General features: G+C 55.8%; 1 protein-coding gene across 4 annotated transcripts in view; it reads left to right on the top strand.

Annotated features, from left to right (window-relative positions):
- The first annotated feature begins 1,801 nt into the window (after positions 1-1,801).
- Positions 1,802-14,797, top strand: part of CORO7 (coronin 7) — a 52,243-nt gene continuing 39,247 nt past the window's right edge. For 3 of the 4 annotated variants that reach the window (XM_055409370.2, XM_088833094.1, XM_055409371.2), the window contains exons 1-6: positions 1,802-1,956; positions 4,290-4,386; positions 5,204-5,278; positions 8,883-8,953; positions 9,337-9,520; positions 12,519-12,595. In XM_055409370.2, the coding sequence (XP_055265345.2) occupies positions 1,897-1,956; positions 4,290-4,386; positions 5,204-5,278; positions 8,883-8,953; positions 9,337-9,520; positions 12,519-12,595 (564 nt within the window). In that variant the 5' untranslated portion in view covers positions 1,802-1,896. Of the gene's footprint in view, positions 1,957-2,641; positions 2,799-4,289; positions 4,387-5,203; positions 5,279-8,882; positions 8,954-9,336; positions 9,521-12,518; positions 12,596-14,797 lie in introns of those variants that run through there. The other variant, XM_088833093.1, reaches the window with a different exon arrangement.

Consider the following 14,797-nt stretch of genomic DNA (forward strand, 5'->3'; position numbering starts at 1 on the left):
CCAACCATCTCATCCTCTGTCGTCCCCTTCTCCTCCCGCCTTCAATCTTTCCCAGCATCAGGGTCTTTTCCAATGAGTTGGCTCTTTGCATCAGGTGGCCAAAGTATTGGAGTGTCAGCTTCAGCATCAGTCCTTCCAATGAATATTCAGGATTGATTTCCTTTAGGATTGACTGGTTAGATCTCCTTGCTGTTCAATGGGCTCTCAAGAGTCTTCCCTAGCACCACAGTTTGAAAGCATCAAATGGACATTCCATGAGCTAAATTTGGTCTACAGATATGGGGACCTTACACCAAATGAAATAAACCAGTCACAGAAGGGTAAACGGTGTATTATTCACTTAGATTTGGTATCTAATGTCAAATTCATAGAAACAGGAAGCAGAATGATGGTTACTAGGGGTTGGAGAGAAGGGGAAATGGGGAGCTGTTGTCTAATGGCTATAGTTCCAGTGTTGCATGAAAAAGTTTACATTCCTTAACTGTACAGGTAAAAATGTTAAATTTTATTTTTTCTTGCCACAATTTTTTATAAAAAGCACAAGCGATGTCTGCAATAATTGAACACCACAGTCAACCAACTCAAAATTGCACTAATGGTGCCTTTTGCAAAGCTTCTGGAATTCCAGTGTCTGAAGAGTATGTCGTGGGAAAGCTACACTTCAGTGGCTGCCAGCCTGCTCAAAATTCCAAATCCCAGCTCAACTTACCTGACAGTCTATGGAGATCAAAGTTCCCTCCTAATTCAGTAATGGCCTCTGAGTGGTCACAGTTTACCTATGAGAATTGAAAAAAAGAACTTGCATTTTAGGGATCCATGCGTGCTCGTCTCCAGGGCGAGCTTTCAGAATGACCCTCTAGGCATTCTGCCTCAGTTGAAGCTGTTGTCTGCAGCCGGCTGCGGAAAGCGAGTTTTCACAGAAGCTGGCTGCTGCGACTGATCATTCGTCTTCCTCAGCTCAAAGTCCCCTTTCCAGACACGCCTGAGCAAGTGTTCTGTCTGGTATCAAGCAGAAAGCCTATTCTGGAATCACAGAGTCAATTTTCAAAGCAAAGTGAAAGACCTATGGAATGAATGGCCCCAGGTTTGTTCCGTAACTAAACAAGAAGCGCCGGTTGGGCAAATTGGCCATTCAAGGGATTCTCCATAGCCCTTATCTACTGCCGTTTCAGCTTATCTGTAATTGATTGATTGCCTCCCAGGAGTCTTGGCCCACAGCGCCGAAGGCCTGCGGCCAAGACTTGCCCTTATAAGGGACGCTGAAGGCTCCATTCCCCGCTCCTACGGAGCCCACCTGACCTAAGCAGGGTGGGCGAGAAGCGGAGCCTTTAGAGTAGGTCCCACCGGCAGGGATTTGCATCAGATCCGGGCTCTCCTCTGCTGTCATTCATTATCTCTGTGACCCGGTGCCAGCGGCGCCCGAGAGCGTTCCCTGTCTCCGAAATGGAGCTAGTTTACTTCTGCTTTCCCTCCTCCCGGAGAAGGGCGTGCCCCGAATCCTGGAATGCCTCCCGGGGCCAAACCGTGCCCACAAAATCGCAGCCGTAGTCCAGGGTCTTGCACACCCAACCCGGCCGGGGGCGGACAGCTGGCCGCACGTGACCTCTCGGTCCGCGACTCCAACCCTACGACATAGGGGCGTGGCCTCGAGGGGCGGTCGAGCGGCGATTGGCCGGGAGGTGGGGCCTGCGCCGTGCGCGCGGAGGGAGAGGGGTATGAGGGTGTGGCCCGACAGGCCGGAGAGGGCTGCGATTGGCTTGAGGCGCGTAGGGGGCGTGGCCACGGGCGGCAGGCCGCGGGTGGGGCCGGAGGCGGCGGGAGTCCCGGCTGCGAGCTGTGCACCTGAGAGCCGACGCCCGGGTCCGCGAGGCTGAACCCGCTGCTGTCCTCGCCGCCATGAACCGCTTCAGGGTGTCCAAGTTCCGGCACACGGAGGCTCGGCCGCCCCGCCGCGAAGTAAGCCCGGCTTCCGTCGCCTTTTGCCCGGCGGCCACCCTTCCGCCGCCTCTGGCCCCGCGCGGGGACCCCCTCCAAGCCCGCCTGCCCCGGGGGCGCCCCCTTAAGCCCCGGGTCAGGCGTCCAGGCCGCCCTGTGGCCGCGCGGCGGTAAGAGCCTGGCGCTCCTGGGACACTCTCTGGTTTCTCGTTGAGCACCGAGGTCCTGCCTCTCAACGAGACCCCCCGAGGCGGCACCGCCCGCCCGGTGGGGCCGAGGCCTGAGGCCTACGAGGCTGCCTGCCTTCCCGGCTTCCGGTCGGCCTCGCCTGGGAGCCACAGCTCCTCCTCCCCGCCTCCTCGATCACCCCTGCGGGGGGCTGGGGTGCGAGAGAGATGCCCCTCTCTGGCCAGGCCTTGGCGAGTCCGGGTGTGTCACTGGAGAGGGGGAGCTCCTCGACCAGAGACGCGCCCCTCCCTTGGGTTTCCGCCTGCGCTTCCTCTCGCGGCTGGCTTGAGCTCTTCCCCTACTCAGGGTGATGCTGCCAAAGCCTGGGTGGGGCGTGGGAAGCCAAAGCAGGTGGAGGTCAGAGAAAGAGCTGAACCAGGTGGCGGGGGAGTCCCCTCGGCCCCCCGGCAAGGCAGCAGGCCTAATGAGGGATGTGCTTCAGAGTCGATGCCAGCCCCGGTTTGCAGTGAAACAGTATTTGAAAGGCCTGGGAGTGTCTTCCGGTAATGAAGAGGAGAAACTGACCTCTGGTGACCCCATCAGAGGCCCTCTCACATCAGGACAGCCTGAAGCAGAAGCCTGGTTCTGATCCTCTGGACAGTGTTTCCTGGGCACGTCCCATGTGCCGTGTTCAGGTGCTGGAACCACAGTGGTGAACACAACAGCAATTTCCTCCCTCTCTGGTGCTTACAGGCTCAGGAAAGAGACAGCAAGCAGGCAGGCAGGCAGGCAAGGGCAATGCAAGTTTTAATAAGTGCACTGGGGAACACATGGTGGCGCTGGGATTAAGTTGGAGATGGACCTGGAGGTGGAATTAACCTCAGTAGGGTAGTCCAGGAGGTCAGCTGGAAGGAGGTGACATTTAAGCTAAGGCAGGAAGGGTGAGAAGCAGTTGGGCATTCGGGAAGAGTGGGGTCAGAAGGAGCCTGGTGGAGGAAGGAAAGTAGAGCAGGGTGGTTGGAGGGCAGTGAGAAGGAAGCATGATGTCAGATTAGTCCAGAGTGGGCCTGGAGAGCCTGAGAGCCCCGGGAAGAAGCTGGGTTTCTTCTGAGTGCAGTGGGGAGCCATCTAAGGGTTGAAGGGGTGGTGGCAGAGAGGTTCTCATGTTTGCATTTAAGACCGTCACTCAGTGTAGTTAATATGCTTGGAGAGGTCTAGAGTGGACTTGAGGGGCTCAAGTGGACTTGTTCCTGGTGGACGTGAGTCCAGCAAGGCAAGCAGACAGGTGTGGAACTAGAGAGAGAGCAGAGGGAGCTTAACACAGTTTACATGTTAGGGAGATGGGAGGACAGGTGGTCTCTTCTCTTTGCAAAACTATTGTATTTCCTGTCGCTGTATTTGTACAATAAACATGAGTCCAGAGGGAAGAATAACACTGGATGATAACATTCTACCCCAGCAGGTGAACATTGAAATAGAAACTAGGGTGGTGGGGGTGGTTTCCGGGACGCTGTCAGCGGGTGGGTTGGGACATGTGGGTGCTTGATGATCGTCAGGGATGCTGTGAGGTGCTGATACAAGAAACATTGGGACCTCGCCGAGCTCAGTCTTAGAAAAAGAGTAGCTCTGCTCTTCTGCTGGGGGTGTTAACATTATTGTCCGTTCCTGGGGGTGCATCGTTCACCTGACTATAGGACTTCGTGGAAAGGCCTTGACTGTCCCCTTTCTGAGCTTGTGTATTTTCTCCCCCTGGGGCTTGGAGGAGACTCGTACTTGGTGGAGGCCTTCAGTAATGCAGCTGAGGAAGTTGAGTCCATCTATCTTAGATGCTCACTTCTCCTTTCTCTGCTTTCTCCCTTTTAACAGTCAGTCCCCACCCCCAACCAACACACACACTCCCCAATTAGCCCCTTGACTTCGTTCAGCCTGAGCTTCCTTCTGACATTTTCCTGCTCCTTATTAGAGAACTTATTTAATACTAAAAATTGATCCCCTTATGACAGGTTGTTCCAAGGACATTTTTTGTGTTTTCTAAGGGACTGTGCGTGGGGACAGAGTTTGACCCAAAGGCCTGCATCTCTAATGGTGCAGCTTTAAGGTAGAGTCTCCCTCCAGTATGCCCTACTCCCTGCTTTAGGCAGAGCCCTAGCCAACCCTTTTTTGTTGTTGTTGTTCTCTATTTTCAGGCCTGGATCAGTGACATTCGAGCAGGCACTGCCCCCTCATGTGGGAACCATATCAAAGCCAGCTGCAGCTTAATTGCATTCAACTCTGACCGTCCAGGTAGGGAGGTGAACATGGATGTGGAGAGTCAGATGTTATCACCCTACCAAGGGCAGAAGGACAGGCTCGTTGTAGGCCAGAGGCTTGGAGGGACCTTTCGGGGTTCAGAAGTCAGCACCATGAAGGGCCTTAGACGCCTGCAAAGCAGTCAATGTGCAGTAAGCAGATGGACTTCAATTTAGGCATTTGACAGCATACATTGTATAAACGTGTTGTCTGTGGTCTTCAAGAGCTAGGCCTGGGGTGGGGGTGGGGGGCTGTTGCTTTTGTTTCCAACAGTCCCCATGTGCAACCCACTCCTCATGCAGGTGCAGCTGGGGTCATTAGGGAGGTAAAAGCTCCCTGTGTTAGTTGGGGGTCTGAAGGTTGCTAGTGATGACTCAGACCTCAAATTGACTTAAGCAAGAAACAGATAAAACAGATACCATTTGGTTTATATAACTAAATTCCAAGGGGTTCAGGCAGAGCTGTATCTCACTGTATCCTGTCCCTCAGCTCTGCTGCCCTTGGTTGACGGCTTCTTTCTCAAGTAGAACTGGGAAGGTGGCAGCTGGTGGTCCCAAGCCGACTACTAAGGCCAAACAGTGCCGTAAAGAGACAATTTGTGTCTTTGCATAGTCGATGTCACAGAAGACTGTTGTGTGGGGCAGGAACCGAACCCAGGCCAACCACTCTGTCCAAAAGGATGTGGTCTTACTGTTGGTGGAGGCTCTGGGAAGGTCTGAGGCCGAGCTTTTGGATCTCGTGTCCTCTGGGAGCCTTGGGCAGTTGATCCCCCATTAGGCCTGAAGTTAGAGCCCCTGTGTTTGTTTTTCAGGTGTACTGGGCATCGTGCCTCTGGAAAGCCAGGGAGAGGACAAGAGACAGGTGACCCACCTGGGCTGCCATTCAGGTGAGACTGGACCCAGGAAGCCTGGAACTCACCCCTCCCGCCCTGGGGCCAGGGATTCCTATTCACCTGGTCCTGCACCCCCGTGGTTGGCTGGACCCCTCCTGTCATCGTCACTGTGGGAAAGCAGTTGCTGGTTGAGAAGTCCAGCCTGGGTGGAGAGGAGGGAAGCTGGTGCTCCAGGTGGTCAGGCTGGAAGGAGGGAGGTATGCACTGGCCCGTGCCAGGCTCCAGGCTGATGATGGCTCCCTATCACCATGGAAGACTCAAGCCCCTGTGGTTCTTAGCCCTGTGTGCTCGTCTGGAGTCCAGCAGATCACCTCTCACAGCAGGCATCCTCCCAGCCAGGCAGGCTGCTACGGGCCCTCCAAGGAGGGGGCTGGTTGGGCTGCAGAGCCAGAGATGGGCCCTCACAAAGAGAGCTTTTGTCCACCCCTGCAGCTGCTTCTGGGGGCGCCCAGCAGTCCACCTGGCAGCCTGCCCGTGTCGAGGGAACAGTTTGGTCTTCTCAGGCTGCAGCAGCGCCTCTTCTTTCCCCGTTCTGCTGCAGTGGCCATGGGCCCAGACCCTCTGGCCTGTGTTCCTGGCCGCCTGATGGGCGGCCTGGGGTGAGAGAAGGGCGCTGATCCTGCATCCGCGCTCTGGGTGTGCAGCTCAGTGTCTTGGTCCTGATGCAGAGGGGGTCGGTTAATGAAATGACGGTAGTGAAGAATGGTGGAGCTTTCCGTGGGCGCTAAGCACTGGCTTCGTTTTCTTACCCCATCCTTGTTTAAAACTTTAACTTTGTCAAGGTATTGTTTACATACTTATAAACATTGCTTATTTTATATGAAGCATTTGATGACTTTTGTTAAAGTTACAGGGTCGGGTATCCCACCATTGAGTTTTAGAGCATTTCCGTTATCCTGAAAATACCCCCATCCTGCCCCTTGGCAGTTAATGTGTTTGCCTCAGGCGCTGAGGCCTCAGGCATTCATGGACCTTTCTGCCTCTGCACCAGGGGCTGCGAGCTACTGTGTGGCCAGAACTGGCCCGCTGCCTGTCTTTGTAAACAGTTTTATTGGAACACGGCCACGCCTCTTCATTGACTTACGGTCTGTGGCTGCTTTTCCCAACAACTGCAGAGTTAAGGAGATGGGTACCGTATGTCCCTCTAAGCCTGAAATGTTTTCTGTCCCGGCCTTCACAGAAAACATTGGTTGATTTCTGCTTTGTAGACTGGCCTTCTCTGGACGTTTCACATAAATGGATTCACATTATATGTAGCCTTTCAAATCTGGTCTGTTTCATTCGTCATAACGTCTTTGTGATCCATCTAATGTAGCCCATAGACGAATTCTGCTTTCTCATCCTTTCTCACACCTTTCTGAAGTAGGTTTCTATTTTTATTTTTTATCTGCTGCTCCATACAGCTTGCAGAATCTTAGTTCCCCAACCAGGGATTGAAACTGGGACCACAGCAGTGAAAACACCAGGTCCTAACCACTGGACCACCAGGGAATTCCCAAGAAGTAGATTTTTAAATAACCGATTTTTCAGCTAAGAAAACCAAGGCTCAAAGGGATTATTAGGAACTTAGTGATGTTGGCATTGTTGCTGGCAGAGCCAGAGTCGGAACCCAGGTATTTTAGGCACATTTGGCTTTGTGATTCTTCTTCACAGGGAAGCGGCCCCAAGTTGGAGCTGCAATGCAGGGTGGTGAGGGCCCTGTTACTGGAAGCTGGACTGGGCTTTGTTGGTGGATCATAGCCTCTCTGTGGCTTCAGCTTTTCAGCACCTCTCGCTGAGGGAGCAGCCTTGCCCAGACACTGCTCCTGGGGGCACTTCACTCCAGCTCCTCAGAATCTACCCTTGGGGCACCAGGCACTCCTCTCCCCTTTGGGTGCTGGTAGAGGGTAGGGGGGCACTGCAGTGACAGGGGTTTTGGCTGCTGCTCTAATTTTGGGGTGCCCTGCCTTCTGGGATACTTTCTGCCTCTCAGCTCTCGGGTGGCCCTTTGGTCTGGGGAGCAGAGGCTGGGCAGCATCTGGAGACCGTTTCTGCAGGACTGGGCTGGGGGCGGTGGCCGGCAGCCTGCTCTGATGTGGGAAAGGCCACGAGCTGTTGTGCTGAGGATGTAGGTTCTGAAGCTGGGCTGACTGCCTGGCCCTCAGCCTGGCCCCTTCTTGGCTGTGCAGCTCTGGGCAAGTTACTTAACTTCTCTGTCCTCGTGTTCTCGTCCTCCACATGGGGATGAGGCCACAGTGCCATCCTGAGGGTCGCTGTGAGGATTTGGTGAGATGAACCCTCAGGCCACGATCCTACCAGCACAGCTGGGCACCCAGATCGGCCGCTGCTCATTCCCTTGGGGAGGCCAGAGTCTGCATCCAGCCTGGGTCCTGCCCCGTCCTGTCAGGAGCCCGCAGGGTTGGGTGGCAGGGATTCTGTGGTCAGGAGTCCAGGTTGGGGTTGTCCCAGGAGTGCCTGTCCTCGTCCAGCCCTTCTCTTCCTTATCTCCAGGGGCCGCTGGCCCAGGAGGACAGTGTATCTGCTCAGCTCCACTGGGGAGGCTGGCAGGAAGGCGGCCACTGTGCTCCTTGCCTTGGTGACTTGGGCCTGGCTGTCCTGCTCACAGCTCCACCAACTCTACCCCGCTGAAGCCCCCAGTCTCACTTCCCTTCCGGGCTCTGGCTCACTCCGTGTGCCCCATCCCGCCTCCTGGTCCCCCAGAGCTGAGCAGTTCAGGTTCTTCAGTTGCAAGGATCTGAGACCAACTCCAGCTCTCATAAGCCACAGAGGGATCTATTGGGAGACTCTTGGGGAGCTTCCAGAACTGAAGGAGCAACTGGACACACAGGCCTTAGGAGGGTACTGCTCAGAGCTGACTGCCGCCTCCCAGCTGGCTGCTCTGCACCCAGGCCAGTCCCTAAGGTGCCCTGTCACTTGGCCTCCTGTTCCCAGTCTCATTCCCTTCAGAGAGAAGCTAGCACCTGGACTTGGGGCGGGTATGCTCCTGCAGGTGGGCTAGCCCTGGCTTGTCAAGGGGCAGAGAACTCCTAGGTCGGCAATGTCACCCCAGCCCCCTCCTGCCCGGTGCCCTGACCCATGCCACCCTCAGTGTTCTCTGGGGCCCACTGTGCCCCCTCCAGGAAGTCCCCCTCCATGCTCAGCCCCTCCTCTTGCTGCATCCGCAGAGAAGTGTGTGTCCCTGTGGAGGTGGGGAGGGTCCGTGAGCGCTGAGTGGCCTGTGGTCTGTCCTGTTTGTGATTCCTGTGGGGGCTGTCACTTGTGTCCGTTCACCCGAACTGGGCTCTGGATTTTGGGCGAATGCAGGTGCCTAGTGATGTGGGGAGCTTCCTACCCATCCTGCCCGTCTCCCGATGCTGGGCCCTTGGCCACTGGTGGCCACAGGGCTCTGGGCCTGTGTCTGGTAGGTGGGGACCTGTGGTGTTGGCCTGCCATCTCCAGAGTGCGCTCCCCTTGAGGATTTCCAACCTGCCATCGTGTGGGCAGAGGGGTCAGCCGCCTGGAGGCCCTGGGCTGTGGTTCTGGCCTTGGGAGAGGGCACAGCGGATTGGAACAGGACATTCATCCTCGTCTGACCGTGTCCGCTGTTTCTTTCCCACAGACCTGGTCACGGACTTGGACTTCTCCCCCTTCGATGACTTGCTCCTGGCCACAGCCTCAGCCGACAGGACGGTGAGTGGAGCGGCTGGAAGACCTGTTTGAGGCCTTATGAGCGCCCAGGGCCCTGCTGGTTCCCAGTCCAGCCCCTCCTGCTAAGTCCTCCCCGACCAAATCAGCTCTTGTGAGCCCCCGGGAACTTGCTCTGAGCCACGGCCGTGACTTGTGCCCTGCTGCTCGGCTCCTGAAGACAGCAGGGCCCAGGTGGTGGGAGGCCTGGAGGGGACAGAGCAGAGCACCTGGCTCCCCCGACTCCCACGTCTTCCCCTCGGCCCTAGAGCCTGCCCCCTCCCTTCCCCTGGGGTGGGGGCACCCGGGATAAGGCTGGATGGAGGCAGTGAGACCCGCCCCCCCGCCCCCCGCCAGCCGTGGGCTTACAGACTCACTCTTCTCTGCAGGTGAAACTGTGGCGACTGCCAGTGTCTGGCCAGGCACTGCCCTCGGGGCCTGGGCTGCTGCTGGGCCCCGAGGATGCCCAGGTGGAGGTGCTGCAGTTCCACCCCACCGCCGACGGCATCCTGCTGAGCGCGGCAGGCAGGGCTGTGAAGGTCTGGGACGCCACCAAGCAGCAGCCCCTCACAGGTAAGGCCGCCGTGACAGCCCATCCCCGGGCAGCCCCGTCTGGCAGCACTTTCTGTCTGTTTGCAATTTTAGTAACGTGAGTTTTAAGACAGGTGTCAGGTTTCACATGTATGTAATATATGTGTATATATAGTTACATGTATATGTGTGTGTGTATCTGTGTATCGGTTTACTTGTACATGTACATAATATATAATTTTGTTAACAAGCACCCTGTCCCTCCCCACTTTCCATAGACATGTTTTCATCTCATTTGGCTATTTTTTCTGCTTTCTCCTCCGTATGTCTAAATAACTTCCGTATACTGTTATTTCTTGTCATTTCAGTTTTGAAAGCAGACTACTAATTTCTCCTCTAGGAGATGAGAATTTTGCTGTCTTCACCACTTCCGCCTTTCCCCCCACAGTGCTTCTCTCATTTCCCCCTGTGTAGTGTCCTGGTCCATTGGACTGCTACAGCAGAATCCCACAGACTGGGATTATAACTGGGCTGTAAACAACGTTTATTTCTCAGTTTCGGAGTCTGGAGGTCTAAGATCCAGGCACTGGAGTCGCAGGTGGCCATCTCTTCACATGGAGGCAGGGGTGAGGGAGCTCTCAGGGGGTCTTTCTTATAAGAGCACCAAGCCCTTTCATGAGTGTGACCTTATCGCCTCCCAGAGGCCCTGCTTCCAGATTCCATCCCAGTGGGAGTTAGGTTTCAACCTGTGAATTTGGGGACACACCGACATTCAGACCATGCATAGGTAGTGACAGCTTTGGGTCAGATTCTTTAGTGTTTGCGTGGTTTTGACCCATCAGCATGACCCACCACGGAGCCTAGGTGTTTTCTGTGGCAGCGTCACCAAATCCTTTCTGCGGAGTCCCCCTGGACAAGCTCATCCCCTTTTTAGGGGAAAGATGTGAAGCTCAGAGAACTGAAGGATAGACTTGCCCTGCAGGGCTGTGCAGACTGTCCAGGGTTGTACAGGGTCACCGTGGTGGTGTCCCCACCTCTGGGGCAGGGACAAAGGGCCAACAGCATAACGGGGTGCCTGAGGGACCCGCCTTCTGACAGCATTAGTTCCTGAGAAGTCATTCAGTATTCACCATGGAGCCGTCTTGTGCCCCAAGGGACCTGAAATTCAAGGTGCTCCTCGCCCCCAGCGTGCTCCTGGTGCAGTTGAGACCAGCCCGGCCTTGCAGTGGAGGTGAAGGCCACCAGGCGGTGTGTCATCAGGGAGTCACCGCAGCTGTAACTTCCGTCTCAGGCCCTTCTCGTCTGCCCAGCACTGTGCTGAGGGCTGCACACAGTGGGCTATTGCTGTTCCCGTATAGTAGGTGAGGTTAAGTAACATGACTGAGGCTGCAGTGCAAGCGGGTGATAGGGCTGGGATTAATTTGAGGGAGGTAGACCTTGGCATGGTAGTTACTTTGGGCTGCAGAAAGAATTACCCCCAAACCCAGAGGCTTAAGAGAACTGAAAGCATTTATCATCGCCAGGGATTTCCAGGGATTTGGGAGCAGCTTAGCTGGGTGGCTCTGGCTCAGGGTTTCTTATGAGGTTAGGGGTCCCACTGTCAGCCAGGGCTGCCATCACCTGAAGGCTGGACTGGGCCAGGAGGATCCACTTTTTAGATGGTTCACTCTCACGGTGCAGGCTGTGGATAGGAGGCCTCAATTCTCCCCTCTTGGCCTCACTGTGAGCTGCTTGATCACCCTCACCACATGGCAGCTGCTTCCCCAGGGGACAGTCCCAGAGAAGCAGCAAGGAGGAGGCCATGGTGCGGTTTATGCCACAGCTTTGGGAGATGCATGCCCTATGTGAAAAGCAAGTCACCAAGTCCTGCTCACACTAAAGAGGAAAGGACTTGGGCTGCACATTTTGTTCATGTATATTTTACATTTATTTGTTTGGCTGCACCAGGTCTTAGTTGTGGCATGTGGGATCTAGTTCCTTGATCAGGGATCGAACCCAGGCCCCCTGCATTAGGCGCATCCAGTCTTAGCCACTGGATACCACGGAAGTCCCTGGGCTGCACATTTTGAAAGGAGGAGGTATTAGTTTCCTAGGGTTGCCATAATAGAGTACCACAAATTGAGGGGCCTAACATAACATTTATTAACTCACAACTCTGGAGACCAGAGTCTGGAATCAAAGTGTTGGCAAGGTTGGTTCCTTCTGAGGCTGCGCAGGAGACTCTGGACCAGGTTCCCTGCCCAGTGCTCCGTGGCTTCCGGTGCTCCCATGGCCCCCATGCTCCATGGTTTCCGATGCCCCATGGCTCCCGAGCTTCGTGGCTTCCGGTGCTCCCATGGCTCCCGTGCCCCATGGCTTCCAGTGCTCCCATGGCCCCCTTGCTCTGTGGCCTGTCGATGGCCGTCTTCCCTCTGTTCACAGCGTCTTCTCTCTGTGCATGTTTGTCTCTTGGTATGATTTTACAAGGGCACCATTCATACTGGATCAGAGTCTGTCCTAGCAGTATCAGCTTAACTTGATCATCTGCGAAGACCGTATTTCCAAATAAAGTCACACTCACCGGTGCTGAGGATTGGGACTTTGACATCTTTTTGGGGGGGAGACACGATTCAGCCTGTAACTGGAAGGGTGTCAAAGAATTTGGATACATTTTAAAACTGTTGTGCTATTCGTGGAGGGAGTGAGGAAGGCCCGAGCAGGTGCCCAGGGCAGGGGTGTGTGTGACACTTCCATGGGTTGTTTGGCCCACTTCAGGGGCATGGGGAGGCATGTTGGTGGCAGAGCAGTGCTAGGTGACCCAGGAGCAGGGAGCTGGCTGGAGGTGTGGCCTGAGAAGGGTGGGGCTGAATGAAGCCCCGCCCCTAACCTGGAGGCCCTGCTGCCCTGGTTCCTGCACAGGAGGCACCCTTCTAGCGGCTGCTCCTTCCCCAGAGTTACCCCCAAGCCAGGCCTGCCTGCACCCGCTTCCCTGAGACATTCATTGCCTGGGACAGAGTGGAGGGACCCTGGACCCCTCCTGACCTTGGCTGCTTCTCTGCAGAGTTGGTGATCCATGGGGACCTGGTGCAGGGTGCTGCCTGGAGCCGGGACGGAGCCCTGCTGGGCACGACATGCAAGGTAAGGGTGGGCGGTGAGACGCAAGAACGTGCCTGCCAGGGCCTGAGGCATACCCAGCTCTGCCAGGGCCCCAGCAGTACCTGTGAGGCTCTGCGGTACTTGGAGGGCAGCAGAGAACTGAAGCCAGGATGGGTGTTCCTCTCTGCTATCCTCACTTCTCTGGCTCATACTTGTCTCTCGAAGCCCCCGCCCCACTAAGGAAAGCCCTGCACTGGCCCTTGGGTGCTCCCGTCACCACCCTCAGCCAGCCCCTCCTGGCTGCTGGCCACTTTGTGACCATGGTGGGGGGTTGTGTCAGGCAGCATCCACAGCAGGGCACTGTGCCAGCCCCCCTCCCCCAGGCAGTCAGCAGACCTCAGAGTCCTCGGTGACGTCAGGTGCTGTGCCCACTGGGGCCCGTGGTGGTAGGGGCAGCCGATGTAGGTCCGGGGATCATAGACGAAAGGATGATTGTGACCCCTGACAGTGACCCAGGCTGTCTAAAGAGGGACCAGAGGTGCTTTGGGTGGTTGGAGAGGCCAGGGAGGCCTGACCTCCGACCGGGGGCTGGGAGGGGAGGGCTCCTGGAGTGGGGCCGAGGAAGCAGGCTGTGGTGGAGGGCAGAAGTGCAAGCACACCTTCACGCTTGTTACTGTAGAAGCAGCTGGAAAGCAGCGGAGTGTTTAAAGCCAGACAGGGTGGGGGCGTGAGGGGAGCAGGTCTGCACCGTGAGGCTCCCCGGTCACAGTGTGGACAGAGCGTCTGGCCAGTGTGGACAGGGGAAGGAAGGAGCGGTGTCGAAAGCAGAGGTGGAGCAACCTAAAAGGTAGGGAAGGAGGAGCCTCCCGATCTGGGGGCGATGCAGACAAGACACACAGTACCCGTGAGAGCCGGGGTGTCACGAGGCCGACTCCTGGGTTGTAGGCTGGAGGAGGGCCTGCCCCTGAGACCGTGGGGTCGGAGGCCCCCAGGACGTCCCAGTGATGTCCGTTGAGTCCGGGGAGTGGGCTTTGGGCGGCGGTCTGAGCTGAAGGTGGGGGCCTGTGTTCATGTGGCACCTGCAGAGGGACAGGAGCCCCGAGTGGGAGGGAAAGGGTGAAAGGAGGGAGAGGGAGCGAGGAGACAGGGAGCCCCCAGGGAGGAATCTGCATGGAGGCGGCTGACAGTGTACCCCGGGACTCGAGTCTTGCACGACCTTCAGGAGCCTGTGGGGTGTCTTCTGCCTGAAGCCGCCTGTGAAGGAAGCTGGAGGCAAGGAAGGAGCCTACACAGGCTCTTCTGGGAAGTGTGGCTCGGGCTTCCCAGGGACAGTGAGGTCGGGGCTACTCTGCTGAGGAGGGGACAGGTGTCCCAGGCAGAGGGACTGACCTGGACACAGTCCTGACAGACCCCGAGAGAGACAGGGAGGAAGCGGACTGGCACGAAGTGTTTTCTCTTGATCACCCAGAGACAGGATTTTGCTGAGTCACTTCAGTCGTTTCCGACGTTTCCGACTCTTTACGACCCTGTGGGCTATAGCCCACCAGGCTTCTCTGTCCATGGGATTCTCCAGGCAAGAATACTGGAGTGGGTTGCCATTTCCTCTTCCAGGGGATCTTTCTGACCCAGGTACCGAACCTGCATTGGCAGGTGGGTTCTTTGCCATTAGCACCACCTGGGAAGCCCAAGTATAGTGTTGGGTTGACCAGAACATTTGTCTGGGTTTTTTCATAGCATCTTCCCCCCGCCTCAATATTTATTTATTTATTTGGCTGGGCTAGGTCTTAGTTGTGGCATGTGGGATTTTTAGCTGGGGGCTGTGGAATCGAGTTCCCTGACCAGGGATCGAACCCAGGCCCCCTGCATTGGGAGTGTAGTCTTAGCCACTGGACCACCAGGAAAGTCCCTCTGTACATAGTATCCACATTGCTCTACCCTGTACTTTTTTTAAAAGTTCAGGGTGATAAGCATTTTTTCTTTCAGCTTATCAAAAATTTAACGAATGTCACAGGAAACATTTTATTACATAGATTCACAATTTGCTTAGTGGAGCACCTGCTCTCAGAAGTGTGGATTACTTCCACTTGCATCACTGTGTTACAACCTATAACATTTGGATGTATCTCTATAGAGGGTTGTTTCCCTGTGTTCTCTGTGACTTCCTTAGCCTGGAGCAGGGGCAGACTTTTTCTGAGAAGAGCCTGGTGGTAGAGACTCCAGGTTCTGCAGGCCAGACTGTCTCCG

This window comes from Moschus berezovskii, chromosome 27, assembly GCF_049115385.1.
Source record: "Moschus berezovskii isolate FMDL1 chromosome 27, NW_MosBer_1.0, whole genome shotgun sequence".
Taxonomy (NCBI): domain Eukaryota; kingdom Metazoa; phylum Chordata; class Mammalia; order Artiodactyla; family Moschidae; genus Moschus; species Moschus berezovskii.